This window comes from Myotis nattereri, assembly GCF_964212035.1.
Source record: "Myotis nattereri genome assembly, chromosome: 2".
Lineage (NCBI taxonomy): Eukaryota > Metazoa > Chordata > Mammalia > Chiroptera > Vespertilionidae > Myotis > Myotis nattereri.
This window is the reverse complement of record NC_138076.1, coordinates 193376369-193399781: the sequence shown is the minus strand read 5'-3', so window position 1 is coordinate 193399781 and position 23413 is coordinate 193376369. Positions and strand designations below refer to the sequence as shown.

At 37.1% G+C, this 23413-nt stretch overlaps 1 protein-coding gene across 7 annotated transcripts in view; it reads left to right on the top strand.

Moving 5' to 3' along the window:
- RIMKLB (ribosomal modification protein rimK like family member B) overlaps positions 1-18868 on the top strand; it is a 39443-nt gene extending 20575 nt beyond the window's left edge. For 2 of the 7 annotated variants that reach the window (XM_081081200.1, XM_081081201.1), the window contains exons 3-6: positions 3824-4054; positions 6101-6187; positions 7662-7865; positions 10672-12530. In XM_081081200.1, coding sequence (XP_080937326.1) covers positions 3824-4054; positions 6101-6187; positions 7662-7865; positions 10672-11135 — 986 coding nt within the window. In that variant the 3' untranslated portion in view covers positions 11136-12530. Of the gene's footprint in view, positions 1-3823; positions 4055-6100; positions 6188-7661; positions 7866-10671; positions 12531-14142; positions 14533-15030; positions 15246-17372; positions 17451-17903; positions 18064-18342; positions 18531-18690 lie in introns of those variants that run through there. The other 5 variants (XR_013995458.1, XR_013995456.1, XR_013995457.1 and 2 more) reach the window with 5 other exon arrangements.
- Positions 18869-23413: the final 4545 nt, after the last annotated feature.

The following is a 23413-nucleotide window of genomic DNA, read 5'->3' as shown; positions in this document are numbered from 1 at the left end:
AAAATAAATAATACTTTGTAGTTTTTAGTCTATAGGTCTTTCATATCCTTTGATAATTTTATTCCCAGGTATTTTATATTTTTGATTATTTTATTTTTTTTTTCTTCATTTCTTTTTCTAAATTTTTGTTGTTGGTATACAGGAAGACTGGATTTTGGTATATTGATTTTTGTATCTTATCAAATGCTTTTTCTGTATTGTTGATAAGATCATATGACTTTTATCCTTCCTTTTGGTAATGTGGTATATTACATTGATTGAACTATCCTCGTACCCCTGAAATGACCCCCTTCCCCTTGGTTATGATGTATTATTTTTTTTGATGAATTGTATTCGATTTGTTAGTATTTTGTTTATGGAACAGTCTCTCCTCCACAGGATAGTACCTTGTTGCCTTATTTACCAATCTATTACCAACTTATAGACAAGCATTTGACACGTGGTCATTGCTTAGTATTAATTGAATGAATGAGTGTCCATAAGTAGGGATGGGTCATCTGGCATATTTATAAAATATAATTCCATTCAGTCCCCTTAAAAAAAGAAGCAGATAAAACTATATATGCACTGACATAGAGAGATGTGTATAATTTTAAGTAATGAGAGAAAGTGACACAAAGTAATACAAAACACTTCATTTTTCTAAAAATTATGTATATATTAGTCTGTGTTAAGATTAACAGTCGGGAAAATAAAATATATACTGTTATCACTAAGTACCTATAATGTTGGATGGGAAATGAATATTTTATATACTATTTTTGTATTTGAACATTATAAATAAGTATATGTACTGTGTTTTTTTTTTAAATTTATCTTTATTGTTGAAAGTATTACATGTCCCCCTTGTCCCCTCAGTGACTGCCCCTCCCTGTTTTTTTAAATGTTATATTATTATTATTTTATTTTTATTGAGAGAGAGGAAAGGATAGAGAGATAGAAACATCAATCGGCTGCCTCCTGCATGCCTCCTACTGGGGATTGAGCCCGCAACCTGGACATGTGCCCTGACCAGGAATTGAACCAGTGACCTCTTGGTTCATAGGTTGATGCTCAACCACTGAGCATATGGACAGGGCTGTTTTTGTTTTGCTTTTTTTTTTTTTTTTTAATAAAAATAGGTTTTAAGGAGAAACTTAAATATTTTATTATTTGGGACCTCATTTGTTTTATTATGTGGTATTGGATAAAATTCAAGATTCTTCTCTTTAAAATTTTTTTCTCAATATAAAAGCACTAGTGTTCCAGTGCATGGATTCGTGCACATTAAAAGTAAATTAATTAGAAGAAATATTTTAATATTGCTATTCATGTCTTGCTAAAGAAAAGAAAATAGGATTCTACCGAATCTCCTATCTACCTACTCCAGGACTTCAGTGAGGATCAAATGAGATTAGGTGCGGAAAACACTTCACAAACATTTGGTTAAACTGTCAAATGTTTGCACCTAGCTATAAAGCAAGTTGGGTTCCTGGGCTAAAGAAACTCCAAGGAGGCTAGTCATTAGGGAGAGGAAGCCAGGCGTTGCTCCGTGACGTCATTACCCAGAGCCCACAGTGATGGTTTCAGGCTGGGCTGAGCTCTGGGCCGAGTTTTGCACCATGGGGCCTTGGCAGTGTTGGCTGCGATTTGGTGGGCTGTCGCTCCGGGGTGGTGGTGGGGCCTGTGTCCCACTTGGGGGAAGCTGAGTGTTGGTTTGTCGGCAACAGGTCCGTGGTGCCATTTATTTTTAAATGGCCAGTGCGTGTCATGGCAGCTCCTGCATTGAGCGTCTGCCCCCAGGTGGTCAGTGCGTGTCATAGCTACTGGTCAGACGGACACTTAGACTTTTATATAAATAGACTAGAGGCCCGGTGCACAAAAATTTGTGCACTCGGGGGGGCGGGGGGAGGGGTCCCTCAGCCTGGCCTGTACCCTCTCGCAGTCTGGGACCCGTCGGGAGATAACGACCTGCTGGCTTAGGTCCGCTCCCGGGTGGCAGAGGGCAGGCCCAATCCCTAGGTGCAGACCCTGGTCAGGCTCAGAGCAGGGCCGGTTGGGGAGTTGGGGCGCCGCCCCCTGTCATGCACAGAGCAGGGCGGATTGGGAGGTTGCGATGCCACCCTCAGTCACACTCAGGGTAGGGCCGATTGGGGGGTTGGGGCACTGCCCCCTGTCACACTCAAGGCAGGGTCGATGGGGAGGTTGCGGCGCCACCTCCTGTCATGCACAGAGCAGGGCCGATCAGGGGGTTGGGGAGCTCCCCCCTGTCACACAAAGAGCAGGGTCAATCAGGGGGTTGGGGAGCTCCCCTGTCACTCACAGAGTAGGGCCAATAGGAGAGTTGGGGCACCGCCCCCTGTCACACTCAGAGCCGCAGGGCGATCATGGGGTTTTTTGCGCTGCCCCCTGTCACACTGATTCTGGTGCCGGGAGGCCTCTTGGCTCCACTGATTCCGGTGCTGGGAGGCACATTTCCCTTTTACTATATAGAATAGAGGCCTGGTGCATGTTTGGGGGCTGGCTGGTTTGCCCTGAAGGGTGTCCTGGATCAGGGTGGGGGTCCCCACTGGGGTGCCTGGCCAGCCTGGGTGAGGGGATGATGGCTGTTTGCAGCTGGTCACACACCCTTCAGGGTGGGGGTCTCCACTGGGGTGCCTGGCCAGTCTGGGTGAGGGGCTGAGGGCTGTTTTCAGGCTGGGACTGAAGCTCCCAACTGCTCCTTTTTTTTCTTTTTCTTTTTTATTCTGGGCCAGCTTTAGCTCTGGCTCCAGCTCTGAGGCCTCAGCTGCTGAAAGGAGGTATCTGGTTTGTTTAGGTTCTATAATCGAAACAATGTATAACTCCAGTTCTGAGATCCCGGCTGGCTAAAGCTGGTTTCTGGGGTTTTGTTTAGCTTCTATATTTGTTACAATGTTTCAAACTGCAGGCTCAGAGGCCTGCAGCAGCAGGCAGGAACGTTGAAGTCCTCCTCCCTCATGTTAGTTTCAAGCTGCCTGGCTGCTGGCCGCCATCTTGGCTGGCAGTTAATTTGCATATCGCCCTGATTAGCCAATGGGAAGGGTAGCGGTCGTACGCCAATTACCATGTTTCTCTTTTATTAAATAGGATATGTCATCACTTAAAAAAGAACATAAAGAATACTATACAGAGAATTACATGGAGCAAAATGTTCAAGTTCCCTATTCCACCTTCCTCTTCCTGCCTTGCCATTCACTCACAGGCAGAGATAGCCATTTATATCATTTATCCTTTCATACATTTCCTATGCATATGCAAACACAGATAAAACTTATTCTCAGATTTGCTTTTTTTTAAAAAAGTTCAGCATCTGGAAATTTTCTTTTTTTGAACATGATTATAACATTGTTTTTAATGGCTATGTTGTATTTGTTTGTATTTATTTATTTATTTGTTAATCCTCATTCAAGGATATTTTTCCATTGATTTTTAGAGAGTGAAAGGGAGCAGGAGAGACAGAGAGAGAAATATCAGTGTAAGAGACACATCGATTGGTTGCCTCACACACACACACACCAACCAGGGCTGGGAATTGAGCCAGCAACTGAGGTACGTGCCTTTGACTGGAATCGAACTTGTGACCCTTCAGTCCTGGCTTGGGCATATTTCTTTGTATTGATACCTGCAATTATTTATTTAACCAGTGAAGTTTTTCTCATTAAATTTTCTTTTTCTTAGAAAGAAATATAATTGAAGGTGGGATGTCTCTTTGTCCCAATGATATATTAACAACATAGTACATTTAGTTTTGTGACTCGAGCTGTTCCTGTATTTTATTGTATATTTCATTTTCACGGTTTTGATCTGTTCCTGTATATTTCAGGTTTGCGGATCAATGGAGAACTAATTACTGCCTATCCCCAGGTGGTGGTAGTGAGAGTACCAACCCCTTGGGTGCAAAGTGATAGTGACATCACTGTTTTACGCCATTTAGAGAAGATGGGATGCCGGTTGATGAACCGACCTCAGGCCATCCTGAACTGTGTTAATAAGTTCTGGACCTTTCAAGAGTTGGCCGGCCATGGTGTTCCTCTGCCTGATACTTTCTCTTATGGTGAGTTCACTAATAAGAATTTATAGCCTTAAGTTTTAGAGAACTGATAGTTTTGAAAGCCATATTAAAATAACAGGGTTATGTGATATAAGGAAATATGTAAACATGAAAGAACTTATAGAAGTTTTTACAAGTTAGTTTCATGATGTGGGTAGAACAAATTCAGAAAACTTTGCTTGGAAAGGGCCAGATAGTCAATATGTGACCCTCAGTAATGCTGTATTAGTGTGAAAGTTGCTATAGGAAATGCCTAAACAAACGAGTGTAGCTGTGTCCCAATAAAACTTGATTATAAAAAAAGGCAGTGGGTCATATCTGTCCCATAGGCTCTAGTTTGCCAGCCTTTGTGGTAAAAGGTAATAGACTTTGATGACATCTCTGTTTAATTTCTGTTTATCTTAATTACCATTTTCATGGTAATTCTTCATAAATATTTTCTTTTTTCTGAAGAAAATGACACTACACCAGGCATGCTTTAAACTAGTGCTTCTAAAACTACCCGTGGTAAAGGATCTTTTTTGTTCTTTTAAAGACCAGTTTGCTGTGTATCAATACCCTTACAAAGTACAATAAAAATCTCACAGCAATGCCAGATTTCTGTAAAAGCTTCTAGTGCTTACTCTTTTTGTATTTATCTGGTAAATACCTATCAATAGCAAAGAAGTCAGAAGTTGGGCACAGGTTACTAGACCGCACTGTGAATAGCACTGCTATAAACAATATTGTTAATATATCTTCTTTCTTTCCTGTTCTTCTAGTTTGGAAAGGGTAAATCAGTATAGTTTTTCATTAAGATTATTTCTCCAAATAAATGTCCAGTAGAATGGTAGGAGAGTTAACGAGGCTCTAAAAGGAAAGCCCTGTCCTCTTCTTATTTTTAATATTTTAAAGAAGGAAACTCTTCAAGTCTATATGATATGTGATACAGTTGCTGTTTTTAGCAGTTGCACGAGAAGAGTCAAAATGAATAGTTTGAGAATTCTGTCTTCCTGATGTTTATATCATGGCTCTATAATTCTGATTTTAAGAGAGTGGAAAGAAGGAAAGGGTTAACCAACTGAAATATTACCGATGCTCTGATGTTGAAGGCTTCATATTTGGGCATGGATCATCTTTCTCTAAGTTGCTAATTTATGATATTGCAGTTAATAAACTTTTTCCTGTTTTAGTTTTTCTATATCATCATGTTATTTTTTTACAACTTCAATCCATTTTTTTGTGCTTTAATTTTGCTGCTGTATCATTTGGTCCTTGGCAATATGAACAGTAAGAAGCACAACTTAGCACATTGGTACTGAGTAGTGTAGAAAGAACTCTGATTAATTAATAAGAGGTAAGAAAAATTAATTTGTGTGTTTGAGACAGAAAGTGTGTGTACATGTGCATACAGCATCTTCAACCTTGGATAAGTCTTCTCAACTAACTCATTCTTCTGTTTCTTAATCCAAACAGGGAACTGCATATACTAAAGTAGGTCTTGAGGTTTCAGTTATTTGTATGGTGGAAAAATAAGGGATACAACTATGAAAAGCCCTAACCGGCTTGGCTCAGTGGATAGAGCGTCAGCCTGTGGCCTGAAGGGTCCTAGGTTTGATTCTGGTCAAGGGCATGTACCTTGGTTGCAGTCACATCCCCAGTAGGGGGTGTGCAGGAGGCAGCTGATTGATATTTCTCTCTCATTGATGTTTCTAACTGTATCCCTGTCCCTTCCTCTCTGTAAAAAATCAATAAAATATAATTTAAAAAAATGTGAAAAATGGTATAGAATTAGGAAACATTGTTTTAACTAAAGTATACTTAATTTCTTTAGGTTGGATATTAGAATATTTATAGTTTAAGATAGCTCTTACCCATTTTAAAACGTGTGGTTGTTTTAAACAGATATTTAACTGTATTTTCAACTTTTATTACTTTCTCCAAGAAAAATAAAATTTAGTCATGAGGTTCTTAACTTCTACCTTCCTTGTGTTGACATTAGTGTAGATAAAATTTGTCACACTCTACCACTATTGATGTTGTTTTTAAAATTTTTTGTGCTCAAATCAGGTGGTCATGAAAATTTTTCTAAGATGATTGATGAAGCAGAAGTACTGGAGTTCCCAATGGTAGTGAAGAATACACGAGGTCATAGAGGTGTGTATGAGTTGTTGCTATGGTAACATAATTTTGACATTTGCTTTTGATAATAAGGGTGATTGATTATACAGAATAGATTTTTTTCTTAATTATATCTAAGCAATCATTTTCTTTGTCTTTGCTCATGGTTATTGACTAGGTAGTAGCTTTTGAAGCAGGGCTTCTGAAGAAAAATTAGAGGGAAATTATTAGGTGCATGGTACCTCAAACTTATCGAGTGCTACTGTGAGTTGTTCAGCTTGGCTTGAAGGTATTTCTATTCATTTACTGATTATCCTAGAGGATGTAAGACACATACTTAATTAGATTGAGTCCCAAGTTAGTACCTTTGTCTTATTCAAGAGTTCAGGGACTTTCACCGACTCCAGTCATTCTCCTTCCCAGTTTATGTAGTTTGAAGACTTAAATGTATAAGGCAAAAATATACAGCTTTAGAAGACAGTGCATAAAAATATCTTAATGGCTTTAGGTTAAGAAAAGATTTCTTAAGGCATAAAATGATTCATAAAATCCAAGTACTTCACAAGGGTGAGTGCCTTGACAGGGATAGCTGGATAGAGGTCAGCTGGGACTCCTGACTGCAATATTCAATGTGGCAGCCAAGAAATCTGTGGCTGTTACAGTGGATGCTCCAAAGAAGCAGCATGAGCTTTTATGACCTGGCCTCAAAAGTCATATAGAATTGCTTCTGCTATATTCTGTTGGTTGAAGCAATCACAAGCCCTCCTAAATTCAGAGGGATCGGACATAGATTCCCCCTCTTTTTTTTTTTTTTTTTGTTTTATTGCTTAAAGTATTACGAAGAGTATTACATATGTCTCCTTTTTTTTTTTTTTTTTTAACCTCCCTTGACAATCCCCTGGCCTCCCCTACCCCTGTGTTTTCAAAAATTTGCAAATCAATGGAATGGACTAGAGAATTCAGAAACCAAAGTTAGGTATGTAGTGACATACTGCTGTTTTAATATACAAAGTGAGCAAAGTAGGTTTGAGTTCATGAAACACAGTTAATAAAGATATTGTAATAATCATAACCTGCATATCTTTTTCCATACGAACAACAATTAGCCTACTTTTGCACACACCTGTATACAAATGAAGTATATTAATATATTGTGCAAATTAATGGCATGTTTTAACTTAGAGGGAAATGTTTTGCTAATAAGTGAGTGACATTATTGGCTAATCTGGAGGAATACAAATTTTATATCTCTACCTCACAACATGTACTGAAATAAATTCTAGATTACTGTAAGAGTTTGGATGGAGATTGAGAGACTCATGGACGGTGATTATTAACTTTTTTATGTACAATTATTGCATTGTCTTACTAATTGTAACTCTATTACTTTGGTTAAAAAGTAATTGGTTCTAAAAGAACAGACTGGGACACAAGAAGATGGAGGCAGTGGATATCAACCTACCCACAGATTGACGACTTACACATATTTTTTGTTCTTTTTCAATCACAGGCAAAGCTGTTTTCTTGGCTCGAGATAAACACCATTTGGCTGATCTAAGCCATCTTATTCGCCATGAAGCTCCATACCTGTTCCAGAAGTATGTTAAAGAGTCTCATGGACGGGATGTACGTGTCATTGTTGTGGGAGGCCGTGTGGTTGGCACCATGTTACGCTGTTCAACAGATGGGAGGATGCAAAGCAACTGCTCGCTAGGTAAAAATGATGACGGTGTCTTTCTAGTATATAAAGTAATATTACAGCATGTCCAATGAGTATTTGTACATAACTACAGATTTTTACTTAATAAGTTGAAAAACACATTATCTTTAACATCTACATATGATTAATAGACTATGACTATACTACATATACTTTTGAGGTTGTTCTTTTTTTTCAGTAATGAAATTGGATTTCTCTGAATCATGAATTTATTTTCACTCAGGCTCAATTTGTAACTCAATGCATACATGTATGAAATGTGTGATTAGATTTAAAGATACCCTCTTTGTTGATATACTTACTTTGTTTATAACTGGAATTCATTTAAGGTAGATGTGTCCTAACACCATTGTTCCAAATAAGATTGCTGATTTTGATTTATCTAAATGTGTATTTTCTGAGATCTCTTATTGTTGAAATGCCACAGAACTTAGTCTGGGTTTTTTCTCTGTTTATTTCACTTTCTTGGTAATTTTATCTCACTCCTAGCTTTAGATACTATCTATATGTTAATAGTCTCAAGTTTATCTCTCTATTTTAGGCTTTCTCCTTGAACTGCAGGCACATATAAATAACTGCCTACTCAGTATCTCCATGTAGATGTCTAATGGATATTTATTTTATTTTATTTATTTTTAAGCCTTGTTGAAACAAGGCCACCAAAAATTTTGGTTGCCTCCAAAAAAATTGGGAGAGAGAGATTATAGACATTTATTTTTAACATGTCCAGAACTGATCTAAGTCCCCCTCTTACTTGTGTTCCATATCCAGTTATCACTTAATGGCAATTCTACCTTTGCAGTTTTTACCAATATCTTTAGAGTCACCTTGTTCGCTCTCTTCTCCCTTTTTCTGTTTTCCGAATGAATAATAATTGGTTGTCCCAGAACTCTTTATTAAATAGTCTGTTTATTACTGATTTGTAATGCCATCTATTTTATGTATTAAATTTCCATATATGCATTGGTTTGTTTAAGGACCCTCTTTTCAGATGCTATTCTTTTCCTGTATGAATGAATATCAATCTTAATCCCTTTGGTTTAATGCCTAGGTATATGATAGAGCAAGAGCCCTTCTATCTTGTTCTTCAGAATTGAGTGCCCTTATTATTTTATCCCCATAGAGGCCTTTTTTATGATGAATATTCTCTCATATTCAGTATTAACTGTTGTAGCAGCATTTTGTATATAGCAATGAAAAAACAGATAAAAATCCCTGCTTTCTCGGGCTTTGTGTTCCAGTGTTTTGCTGAAACATTTAATAGTTTTAGTCATAGTCTATATTAGAATTTCTCTTATGTTTCAAAATCCTTATATAGTATTTACATGATCTATTCCTAGATAGTCTTTTAAAAAAAACAAACCATTTAGAGTTGATTGTACCTATATTGCAAGAATCATTACTCACCACTGTTTACTCCCCAACTTTAACTTCCCATATCTTGAGGTCTCTCTTCTTAGTCATTTTCTTATGTTAGTATTGTTTCTTGATTATTTTCCCTGGTAGGGGGTGTGAGTGATAGATATACCCCCTCTTATGCTTTTCTTTTTTTATTGTTTGAGATTGGATTCTTAGGTTACAAGAGTCAATTTTCAATTCTACTGCTTTATAGGTTACATTGTTACAGTTGAATGGCCAAATTGTCTCTTATTTTTTTGGTAAATCATTTATTCTTTCTAAGTCTTGTCTTTTCTTTTTAGCTCAGATTTTTTCAGGATTTATTTATTTATTGTTAATCCTCACCCAAGGATATTTTTCCATTGATTTTTAGAGAGAGGGGAAGGGACAGAGAGAGAAACATGGATGTGAGAGAGACAAATCGATTGGTTGCCTTCTACACACACCCCAACCAAGGATTGAACCTGGGACCTCTCCCATGCATGGGGCATTCATTGCTCAACCAACCGAGCCACACTGGCCAGGGTAATAGCTTGTTAATTTTTTGGTTGTTGTCTCTTCATGGCTCTGCTTTGGTGGTTTGGAGAAGCAGTCATTTAATTCATGGGCTAATGTGCCAGGCTCCTACTGAGGTACTTTAAAGAAGCCTGTCTGTTTCCTGGACTCCCCTCCCTACTCTTTCAGCTTCAGTGATAGGAAGGACTCAGCTCACCTATGCAGTTGCTTTTTGACCTCTTTGGGATCAAAGACATTAGGCATATTCATGTACTGCTGATGTCAATTTTCCTCTTGTGGATACACAGAGATATTTGAGCCAAGCTCTCCTCAAAATTCTTTGCTGTCTAGTCCTTATGTCAGAGCTTCCTGAAGCAAGTCTCCAAGTGAGAGAGTCTAATTCTAATTCCTTTCTCTCAGATACCAGCAAACTTTAAGACTTCACCTATATTCAGTCAGCTCCCTTATGCCCCGGAATCCTTTTGGCTGAGGAATGAGGACTATAGAAGAAGAGTGCCGTGTTTAGGTTCCTTTTGTTATAAGATTTTATCCTATCCTCCATCCATATTATGCATCCCTGTTACTTTTGTCGTAATTGTAGTTTTGCAAGAGTTCTACTTGGTCTGTATTATTGCTAGTAAGGTAGGCTTCCGTGAAAGTTGAATGTCTTCTTCAGAATAAATAGCATATTGAAAAAGTATGAAATTAGGAATTCTCTGAGAGACTGGGTTGGAAAGGGATCCCTAAGGAAGGAAACTTAGATTTCATAAGTTCCAGTTTTACATGAGAATAGCACCTTTGTTTTCACTACTCATTTAGAAGAAAGGGCTAGCCTTAGAGGCCAGCTTTATTTTACTCCAGAAATTTATCATTTTGGTAACTTCTTATTTTTTTTCTCTTTTGCCAGGTGGTGTGGGGATGATGTGCTCTTTGAGTGAGCAAGGGAAGCAGCTAGCTATCCAGGTGTCTAATATCCTGGGGATGGATGTGTGTGGCATTGACCTGTTGATGAAAGACGACGGCTCCTTCTGTGTCTGCGAGGCCAATGCAAATGTAGGTTTCATCGCCTTTGATAAGGCTTGTAATCTAGATGTAGCTGGTATCATAGCGGACTATGCCGCCTCCCTTCTGCCCTCTGGCCGGCTCACCCGGCGTATGTCCCTGCTCTCCGTGGTGTCCACGGCCAGTGAGACTAGTGAGCCGGAGCTGGGTCCCCCAGCCAGCACTGCTGTCGACAACATGAGCGCAAGTTCCAGCTCTGTTGACAGCGACCCTGAAAGCACCGAGCGAGAACTGCTCACCAAGCTCCCAGGGGGCCTGTTCAACATGAACCAGCTGCTAGCCAATGAAATTGAACTCCTGGTGGAGTGACTCCACTGGTAAATAATTAACCAACAAAACCCTGTAAAACTTTCTTTTTCTTTTTTTCTTCTTATTTTTTTAACCAACTTGCAATGCTGTTCATGGAATATGCTCAGGAAGATGAGAGAAAATTGAGTAGGATTAGTTAGAAGAGAAGAAAGAGGGAGATAGACAAGACCTCTGCTAGTAAGATGTTACTGTCTTGCATTTACCGATGATACAGATAGGCTAGGCAGAAGAGGTGAGATACAGAAAAATGTCAGGTTCTCATAGTTACCCTTTTAATTACTCAAAAATGTGCGTGTTCTCAGGCCATAAAGAACATACAAAATTTTTTCATGATTCCTTGCTTTTGTTTTTGTACAGTTGGTATAAATTTCAGAGTAGCATAACTTTACATTGTGTGGCAAAGATTTATAATGGGTTTAGGAAAACATCTATCTAAATTATAGGAATTTTTTTATACAAATCTGAAAATTCTGCCTTTACCATATTAACTAGCAGCTTTATATTCATAGTTTATGATGTCTTGAGGGGGCTCTTATTGGGATTTATTATTTCTGTTTTTAGTTTTTCCCTTAATTTGAGTGGGAGGGCAATGTGAATATGACCCAATAAAGGTTTTTTAAATGACAAAATTGGCATGTTTGCATGATAAAGGGAAATGAACAGTATTGCAATGTCTGGTACACAAAATATCATTTACTCCAATGTAGATAAAATTACACTAGCTTAAAATATGTGCATTGACTTGTATTTGTTAGTGTTTTAGTCTTTTTTGAAAGATCTATGCTCTGTTAATGTTGCATTTTTTAAAACACCCTAATCTAACATTCCCTAATCTATACCTGCATCTTTAACAATGGCCAAAGTGAAGAAAATGCTACCTTTTTTGTTAATAAGACACTGACTTCAGACATGCACATTGAAAGCCTTTTATTTTTGTTCCCCTTTTTTCTTTTAGTGGTTGGGTATTTAAAGAATTAGGACAAGGAGAAATATTTTGGGTGGCAAATCAAAGGCCTATTAGTTCTTAAGCATAAGCTGAAGTGATTTCTAATTTTTCAGCATTATATTGCATTTTTCACACTTTAAGAGGGAGTATATATGTGTGTGTGTGCACGCATGCATGTGTATGTGTTTTGCTTTTTGTTTACACCAACCAGTCAAAAAGGATAGATTCTAGAAAATGGAGCATGATGGGAAACACTTTTTAAAAAAACTTTAAAAAGCAGATTAGCTGTTTTCATAACCATACTCCACTGGGGTAGAGGTACTCACCTAAAAACATAAGGAAAATAGATGCGTCTTAGGTTTTTTGTGTATATGTTGTTTGTTTGTTTGTTTGTTTTTCTTTGTTTCTGGACTGTTCAGTGTATGATTTATTCAAGGCTACATGCTTTTTTCTTCAATGCTTCTGACTCTGTTTCCTCCTGTTTACACATAGGTTTTGGGGTGGGGTAGACTGGGCATTTTTGTCTGGGGACTTAGCAGTATTGAGTCTCTTGTAGCCCTACTCTGAAACCTTCAGTACTCTCCACCGTTTATATTCCTTTACTCTCTGGATTTATAAAAGCCCCAAAACTGCATATAATATGAGCCTTTACAACCTGGGTAAAACTATGCCAGTGATGGTTTTGAAGGAGTGTTAAGAAATGGAGGTGCTCCAGAGCCCAGCGTAATTTTTTTTTAAACAGCAAGTTCCATCTCCCTACAATCCTCTGAAGCTCTCACCCAAGTCCTTTCTTGCCTCTCAGTGCTTTTTTCCTTCAGATGGACCTTAAACTTGATTTCTTGGACACTACTAGAAAGACTTCAAGGCAATAATAAAGATCAGTATTGACCAGCTCTAATGATCTAACAGGGGTTTGATCATGCTTACTTGTACAGTTTTCCCCCATTTTAAAAAGGAATGTAATAAAATTTTTTTCCATAGAACTAAATAATATTGAAATTGAGTGAAAGGTTGATTGTTGACAAATAGAATAGTACTTCTACTCTGTGCAGTGTTTCATTTCACCTGAAAAATATATACATAAGAGGAGTTTCTAATTTATTTTAGGATATTCTCATCTCATCTAGAAGAATTTGACTTGCACAGGGTTATTTTGGGACTTACATATATAAGTACCCCTGACTCATTAACAGAAAGAAGTACTTGGTACTTCTGTCACTGAGTGACCATACTTTGGAGGATGTATCATATTGGGGATAAAGAAATAAATGAGGGAGAAAGAACTGTTTAATGATCATTCATATGTTTGTGTAGAGACCATCTATCTGGTTGCCACCTAAATTGTGTTACATATATTTTAAATAGTTACATATCACATGTATATAGATTAATTAATTTTAAAACACAAATACCCTCTCTATTGGATGAAGAACTCAAGGTTTATGTTGGGTGGGATAAGGCACCAGGAAAAATGTAGGTATCTTTTTAAAAAAATTTTACCAAATTAACCAAGTATAAGAAATATCAGATTATTTCATCTTTGGTTTTATTCAGTATTCATCTTTTGTGCATTCACATTATATTAAAACATAGCTTTACCAACCTATTTCTAGATCACATACTCTCATGTTAGAATGAAAAGGGAAGAAATGATCATCTTAGACTTTAAAAACATGAATATTTTCTTGAATTTCTTCAAAAATTAAGGTAAAAGATATGAACAAATTATTCTGGAAGAACCCAAATGAAAACAGCCCAGATATTTAAGTGAAAGTTAAATATATTTTCATATTGTTTAATAACTTTTGTTTATTAATCTTTATTGCTATTATGAGAGGTAAAAATGTATTTATTAAATATGTATAATCATCATGCCAAAATTTGGATTACTGTAAAATTATTGTATATTATTAAAATTGTAATTCTGAATTGTATTTTAAAAGTAATTCTTTCTTATATTGTTTTTATGTTACTCATGATGAAAACTGGACTATATATATATATACATATATATATACACACATATATAAACATGAACTATTCCATTTAAAATTTTAATAGTTTTTTTTTTGTGTGCCTAAAATTAATTGGTCATTTCTGCTGGCTTTTACTCCACTGAACTTTAAAACTTTTCTGTATGTGCTATCAATAAGAAAATATCCTGGGACATCATAAAAATCCATCAAGAGACTTGCTTTCATCAAGCACTTTATCAGACTTTTGAGAAATGATTGGAGGCATTGAAAGAAGTAATTGACTTTCAAAATCATCTCTTCTTTTTCTCAAGAAGAAAATGGAAAAACAAATTCTCTTCATTCAGTGAGTCCCCAGCTTGGGGTCTGGGAGCCTAGAGACATTGTGAAATCAAATCTTATTTTCTCCTGGCTCACTCTTTTTGAGAAGGTTAATGGGCTATTTGGCTGGTGAGACACGATCCCCTCCTAAGAAAATGTAGGTGCTCAGACAGGTAACCTCTGCTGCTACTGTTTTTTTATTTGTTTGTTTGTTTGTTTAATTTCATTTAAAATTTGTTTTTGTTGTACTAGGATATTTTTAAATGTAATATATCGCAGGATTTATAACCAGGTTTATTGCTTTCTTTCTTTTTATTAAAAAAACAAAAAGTTTCATTTAAGATACATTTAGGCACCTTTGAAGCTTGGATTTTGGAATGTTTCAGTAGTGGACAGAAATCTGCTGTTGGAATCTTCTAGTCCTCCAGGTTTAATTTGAAGTTTTTAGTTTTGTTTTGAATTTTTGTGTGGTATTTTATTTCCTTTATATCAATGCCCTTTAGCCATGATGTTTTGGGGTGGCTGCCTAACTCTAGTGAAAATTCTTTTTATATTAACGAAAATTTGGTGTTTGAAATTCCTTGATGTTTTGCATTTTTTAAATTGTTTTTAAAGAAATATTCTAACTGCTTTTACTGTTACTGTTCTTTGCCAGCCTTTTCAGGAGCCAAAAATAACAAAAACAAACAAACAAAAAATATACCCAGAGAAAAAACTTTCCTTCTTCCCCCTTCCTGATGATGAGTGAGAAGTATTGAGAACTTTCGGGGTCAGTGCCCTTCTAAACTCCCCTTCCCCCAATAATGCAGCTGTATAATGAGTGCTAAATGCAGCGGTTTGGATTCAGGCACCGCCCCAGCCTGCTTACAGGTAATTTGACTCTTTATCCTTTCTTTCCATCGTGAGGCTAACTACTTTCCTTTTAAAAAAATTTCTTTATGTGCTTTCAAGCTAACCATGGGTTTGTAATAGCTCTCATTAAAAAAAAAAAAAAAAAAAAAAAGGCGTTACTATATCTAGCAAATAATTTGATTAAAGAAGAACATTTGGGAATAAAATTGGAATTGGTTGGGATGAACTCAGGACTTTGATTGGGGATGTGCTTAAATCGTATAGATGAATCCATTCCTTGCATATATTTCTATGATTACTTCAGCGTGTGACTTTTTGGCTTTGTTTTTTGTTCTGGGTTTGTTTGTTTCTTCCGTTGTGCTACTCTGGCTTAAGCTTTTTCAGGGGTTGGTGTTCCGAGTACAGTGAGCTCACAGTATAAAGACATCAATTAGGAGTTGACAGGTATGGAAAACTATAGAGTTTTGAAAAGGTAAACGTAGGTTCTAGATTATATATATATATATATGGTAAAAATTCACCATAGCATTTAGTTAACTTTAGTGCTTCTCTTTCTGTGACATCATAAAAATGAAAGAGAATGAGACAAAGGTAGCAGAAAGAATTGTAAGAGCAGCACGATTTCAGAACTAGTTATCATTTCAGACACTAGTGCTAACAAAAATAGATGTAACTTGAGATTATCATAAAACGATGGTTCAAACATTTAAAAATTACAGGTTTGAACAGATTGGAGGACATTTCTGAAGCACAAGGTTGTTAAGCAGATAAAGGCCATAAAGTTTGTCGCAGGAATGGGAATACAGCTTGTCCTTTCTATTTTTTAATATACTACCCCTTCTCTGTGTACCCTAATCCAACATGCGAGTTATCATTTTGGGAGATAATCCTCTTTCTAATAGGTGAAATTTTAGTGGCAGTAGTCAGGACCTTTTCAAGATAATACTTCTACGTAATTTTATCCTGTGGCTTTAGATGTCCTATTCAAAGAGACTGTCCAATAAATCACTAGTTAGTGAGTTGGAAATCATGGCTCATAATGCTGTTTCTACAGCTGAAGGTATAAAATAAATCATTAACCTGTTGTGCTTTATTTCACTTATATAAAATAAGAGCAGAAACTTTGATAAGCATTTTAAGACAAAAATACTTAATCTGTGAACAGAAGTTTACTAATGAAAGAATCCCAGCTGCACTCCTGTAGAAATTTATGATGTATGCTTAAAAAAGGCTCGTATAGGAGAAACTTGTTCTCTTGTTAATAAGAATGGCCAGCTTTAGAATGTGTGGAATATGATTGCATGGGACATGTAGAATTTAGCAGCCTTCGTTCTGCTGCCTCCATGAAGATCACTGACTTGATAAGAATGATCTCGCTTTTTAGGTTTTACCATAATCACTTATTAGGTGGGCCTTTTATAGCATATATGCCTGGCTGCTATTGTGGGGTTTGGGAACATGAGGGGTGGGGTGAATTGTTGTTGTTTTAGGTTTCAGTCAGACAGACATGCCTGTGCCCCAGTTCCCAGAAGCACAGCAGGCCTCTAGGATCATCCGTGGGAACGGCGCAGTCCTGACATCACCAACTCTCCTGCTCAGGCTCATCCCATATACAGAGGTCAAAAGGGTGGGGTTTGAGATGGGGGAAGGAATAGAAAGTAGAAACTGTCACGGTAGTGCTACTGTTGGCTAGCCTTTGGTGCTTATGTCAGTGTTTTATTTTTTAAGTTAGTAAAACTACATATTTTTATGTTGGGGTAAAGGTAGTGGGAGGTTGGAACAATAACAAGCCTTTACTAGTATTACTAGTTCATTATTGAATACTGTTCTTTAGTAGCTAATACAAAGTAAATTTGAAAACTAGACCCACAGTGACAAAGAGAATGGGAATAGAAATGAATTTCAGGATTTTAACAAACAGAAAACATTCATGTGGTGTTAATTTCCAGTTCTACAACTGCTATTACATTTGTTATTCTGTCATGCTTTTTTTTGCCCTGATTCTTTTATGTATGTATACAGTTTGAGGAAATATGCACTTGTGGTCAGTTCTTTTAAAAGGACTTAATGCATTTATTACTCTTTTGTAAAAAATATTCCCAATGCTTATATGGGCATACAAATGCTACCCTATTTTGAATGTAGGTGGCGTATGTGTTCGTGTTTTAATGTATTCAGAGCCATTGGGCAATAAGCAGTCCAGAACATTGAAAACTCAAGCAGGTAAAGTACCTAACACCCTTAGTGTCTAGAACTACTTTTAAAAAATCCTTTATTGTTGCATCTGCCACAATTCTTTTGGTAGCCTCTGAACTGAAAATTTGCAGGAGTTGTAGACTAGTTAGAATGTTAAGTTATGCATTTATTCATAAAATTATAGGAATAGGTGAAGGAGGAAAGAAGGGGCTCCTTGAGACGGCAACTGTTGTGTCTAAATCTTTGCACCTTTTTAATTGTTTTTATTTTCCCAGCTTAGCATGAATGAACATTGATCATACTTTGTTTGATTTTCAGTGATTGGGATTTTTTGTTGTCTTGGAATTTGGCGGGGAGGTCTTTGGGGAAACAATGAGGAAGTTTGTGCACATGTGAAATTATGAAATGTTTAATAAAGGAATTTTTCTGTCTAACCTGAATAATAAGCAAGAAATTTTTCTGTATACCCTTCTGCTGCAGTAGAGAAATAACTGTTAGGTGGCAGCAGAAGAAGGAATTCTTCAGATTGATGGCTACTGACAAAATCTGCATAAAAGAGATAGAGCATATTATACCAAGTGAAGTAAAGTTGGCAAAAAAATGGAAACTGGATTAAGACTTCTAGATTCAGCTCTAAATGGTAAGTTATTTTCAATTAAGAATGTATTTTCAGTACCGGTGTTATAAGTCACTGTGATGTATAATAATAAATGCCAATAGGTCCTTGCCTTAGGATGAATTTCTTCTACTTTGAAAAAAATTGAGCTTTATATAAAATTAGGGATTTATCTCTAGTTAATATATGTAAACCCTGTTTTCAGCTTTAAGTAAAATTGATGGATAAATTTTTAATATATTTAAAGAAGAGGGGGAAGAGAGAGAAGCATCCATCAGTTGCCTCCTGCATTCGTCCTTACAGGATCAAACCCACAACCTGGGAATGTGCTCTGATTGGGAATCAAACCTGCCATCTTTTGGTGTACGGGACAATACTCCGACAAACTGAGCCACACTGCCCAGGGCACGCTTTTAGTTTTTAATGATAAGAACATTAAATATCTTCCATCTCAGAATCAGAGTATATCTTTTCCAGCTCAGGTCACCAAGGTAAAGTGTGGTAATAAAAAAAAAGTTGTGATTTTTTTTTTTTGTATTCTAAACAATTTGTAATATTGTGATGTTAGTTAATTTTTTATCTTTACTTTTTTTCTCATCCAAAGACAGTTTAAATCTAATTTAAGTGGGTTGTCTGTGTTTTCCTCCCTAGGTTCTTTTGAAGTAACCAGTGGTATTTTTTGCTTATTACTTCATTCATAGAATGGATGAAGATACGTTCAACTGTGTTTTTTTCAAATGGAGGATAATATACAGTACAAGGAAGCAATAGCTCTAACCTGTTGAGTCATTGTGTTTTCAAAAATAAAAACACCAGAACTGGAAATGAAGTAGCATGGAGTACGACTTGTTTTTTTGGCAGCTATTTCTACCCACTCCATCTCATATGCATTCACTTCAGTGCATATATCTACACTTGAAGTCTAGTTCCACATATATCATTTTCAGTATTCTTTTCTTCACTTTTTAAAGATGAAACTGCTTTGGTTTTTGATAGACTAATCTCTCTACAATGTATTCTAAAACAATTACTCCTTTTGGCGCACAGATATGTATCACATGTTTTAGAGCTTCCATGGGTACTACATGCTGCTCTCAGCCCACAACAGCTGCCGGGTTCAAAATGCAATGGCCCATTACAGAGAACTGCCAGGAGCTACGGAGGAACTGCCAGGTAGTCTTCCTAGTAAGAGGCATATTTGAAAAAAAAGGAGATCTGACATTATGGAAGATGGTTGAGTCAAGAACATATATTTTCTCCTTACACAAAGAAAGCTCTAAACCTTTTCTACTGCAAAGATAGAAAACGTGGTTGAAGGCACACACAAGGAATTAGAAGGACCTTTGGGATTCATTTGTGTTCTCTCCTGTTTTTACTTACACTGTATAACTAATCTCTTGAATGTCAAAGGAAAGAGATTTTTTTTAATTCAATTATAGTGGTAGGCAGACAAGTACTTTTAGAAAAAATTATCGCTACTTGATTTTCTTTTAATTAAGAATGATGGTATTGAAACAGTTCTGGAGATGGAAAGTGGTAATGGTTATACAACAGTGTGAATGTCCTTAATGCCACTGAACTATACACTTGAAAATGCTTAAAAGGGGAAATTTTGTTTGGTATGTTTTACTACAGTTTTTAAAAAATTAAACATTTGCAACACAGTTCTACCATTTAGTTTATAAGGTGCCAATTTCATCACATCTTTCATCTGCATTAAAAATCTTGACAAATTAATTTTAAAAAAGAATGATGGTATTCTATCGCAATTCTCATAGGAATTCTAACACGAATAATATTTTCCGAGTGCATATCCAAACTCCTGGAGTTCTGTTATTAGACATTTTTGTCCTTTGAAATCATGTTTTTGAGGCATTTCAGGCCGAGCTTAATATCAGGTCCTGCTTCCCACAGTTTAAGTCACTTGATCCCCATTTCAGCCCAAGCTCTAAGTTAAATTCTGGTCTTTGGTAAAACACATCAAATATCTCTTGTCCAACAATAACACTTGGCATCAAATGACTTTTGTTACTGGCAAGATTCTGAGACTATCCTCCATTTTTAATTCGATTTCTGTTTTGTCTCCTATGCTGAGTGCCTGTGTTTGTAACCTTCCCTGTGTCCGAAATGCTCTGTGATTGAACTCAGACTTTCACTTAAGGGTACTTTAAGGGTCTACTATGTCCATGCACACTTTTAGGTGCTGGGGTTAAATCAGCGATTAACATAATCTTTGCCATCATTTACTTCACAGTAAGTTAGGGGAAACAGCAAATTATAAATGTTACTAAGCTGGAAGTGTGCCTGGAATGTTTGAGGAACAGCAAGAGACCAGTATGTGTGGAACGTTGAGAGCAATAGTAGAGCAGAGAGGTAACGAAGGGTCAGGTCAAACAGAGCCTTAAAATAACTGCCTTAAAAAAACGTTCTATTTTGAAAAAAATTGAGAGGCATTGGACAGTTTTGAGCAGAAAAGTAATATGATCTCACAACATTTTAAAGGGATCATTTTAGCCCTAACCGGTTTGGCTCAGTGGATAGAGAGTTGGCCTGCGGACTCAAGGGTTCCAGGTTCGATTCGGTCAAGGGCATGTACCTTGGTTGCGGGCACATACCCAGTAGGGAGTGTGCAGGAGGCAGCTGATTGATGTTTCTCTCTCATCAATGTTTCTAACTATCCCTCTCCCTTCCTCTCTGTAAAAAATCAATAAAATATATTTAAAAAATTAAGGGATCATTTTAGCTATATTGTTGAAAACATGCTCTGAACAGTCAGAGAAACAGGGAGACTTCTGTAGTAATACCCGCAAGAGGACTTCTGCTACTGGCCAAGATGAAATAACTGAAGAGACTGAATTTATCCTGCCATCTGAAACAATGGTTTTCAAATATTGGACATCAGTTAGCACAAGGTGTATTTCTTAGAGGTGGATAACAACTAGGGTGAACCCTGTGATTGCCCCAGGTTACTACCAGGGGAATTTTGAGGCCACAGTGCAAAAGAAGGCAATCTAACAGGAACGTAGTGGTCTCAATGAGTTGAAATGGAGTTGAGGATTAGAGGGCCAGCATAGCTAGAACTCTCAGAGCAGGGTGTCAGAGAGGAAGGAGAGGCACACAGAGTGAGTACAGAGATCTGCAGAGGTTCTCTCTGAGTGTTTGGGTGAGTACTGAACACTTGCATATAAAAAAACTGCCCAAGGGCAGAGGAAAAAGAAGAAAAAACAAAAACACCTGAAATTATCAGTGGGAAGTCCCAGGAGCTCACAAAAGGACAGGAATAGTTTGTATTCCCACCAACCAGAGTGGAAACACTGTATCATGGGACAAAAAGTAGGGAACTCAGTGAATTTTCCATTTCAGTTATTTTACTTTTCAACTCCAGAATCTATTTGAGTCCTTTTAAAAATGTCTGCCCTTTTTTGCTCAGCCGGCATGGCTCAGTGGTTGAGCTTTGACCTAAGAACTAGGAGGTCACTGTTCAATTCCAGGTCAGAGCATACGCTCGGGTTGCGGCCAGTCCCTTAGTATGGGGTGTGCAGGAAGCAGCTGATCAATGATTCTCTCTCATCATTAATGTTTCTATCTCCCTCTCCCTTTCTGAAATCAATAAAAATATATATTAAAAAAATTTCTACCTTTTTATTGATCTGCTTTATTTGGTTAGACATTGTTCTCATGCTGTCTTTTTATTCTGTAGACATGGTTTCCTTTAGCTCTTTGAATATATTTAAAATAATTTATTTAAAGTATTAGTAAGTACAACATCTGGGCTTCTTCAGGGACTGTTTCTCTTGATTTCTCTTTATGTGCACAAGTCATACTTGTTTCTTGTAATTTTTTTGTTGAAATCTAAATATCTCAAGTTATGTGACATCTCTGGAAATCAGATTCTCCTGCCTATTTTGCTGCTTGTAGTAACTTATGTGTTCAGTGACTTTTGGACTAATTCCATAGAATTTTTTAATGGCAGAGTTTTTCAAAGTCCCTATGGATATCTCATTCTGCAACTTTTCATTTTAAGCTTTTTGGTTAGTCTGTTTGTGTCCTCATCTCAGACAGCTGTGGTGTTTAAACCTAGCAGACAGTTCAAATAATGACATTTCTTGGGAAATAAGATCCTCTCTGCTCCCCCCAGGATTAGGAATGCAGGCTGTTATTTCTCAAGGCTACAGTAGAAGTGGGGAATGGGGGACAGACTAAGGTAAATTAAAATGCCACAAAGCTCACTGCTCTCACCAAGATCCAGCTGTTCTTCTTAACTAAATGTCCCTTTGGTTGCTGCAAGCATATGGTTAATTTTGAGTTCTAAAGCTGATTCTGACCATTTGTTTTTTATTTTTTAATCCTCACCCAAGGATCTGTTATTTATTTTTTAAAATTATTTTAATATTTATTTTTTAAAATTATTTTAAATTATTTTAAATTATTTTTTATTGATTTCAGGGAGGAAGGGAGAGGGAGAAAGAGAAACATTAATGATGAGATAGAATGATTGATCAGCTGCCTCCTGCACACACCCCCACCCCAACCCCACCCCACCCCTGTCCCCTCTTTGGGGATTGAGCCTGCAACCCAGGCATGTGCCCTGACCAGGACTCAAACCATGATCTATTGGTTCATAGGTCGATGCTCGATTACTGAGCCACATTGGCAGGGCGGGAGGGAGGAGAGAGAGAAACATCAAGAGAACACATCAATTAGTTGCCTCCCTTACATGCCTCATCTGAGGATTGAACCTGCAACCTAAGTATGTGCCCTGACTGGGAATGGTGCCCGAAACCTTTTGATGCTCTAACTGAGTCGCACAAGCCAGCACCTGACCATTTTTTGCCAGGCTTTTTGTTTTTCTTTTATGTAGGGATAAACTTTTGGAAGTCTTTACTGTATGATTTTTTGCTGAGATCTTTTGCTTTCATTTTTCATTAATTTATATTAAATACCTACCATTGCCAGATACTGTTGTTTTTAAAAAAATATATATTTTATTTTTTACAGAGAGGAAGGGAGAGGGTTAGAGTTAGAAACATTGATGAGAGAGAAACATCGATCAGCTGCCTCCTGCACACCCCCTACTGGGGATGTGCCCGCAACCAAGGTACATCCCCCTGACCGGAATCAAACCTGGGACCCTTAAGTCCACAGGCCGACGCTCTATCCACTGAGCCAAACCGGTCAGGGCCGCCAGATACTGTTTTAAATGGGCTGAGAGGATATAGCATGTTCTCTGGGCTCACATGTTATATAACCACAGTAATAAAATAGTGGTTTGTGGTATCATGTAATATTAACTAAATCTGCTATGAAGAGTTTGTAGCCTACTTGTTTTCCCCTTTTTAAAAGAGTTTTATTAACTAGAGGCCTGGTGCACGAA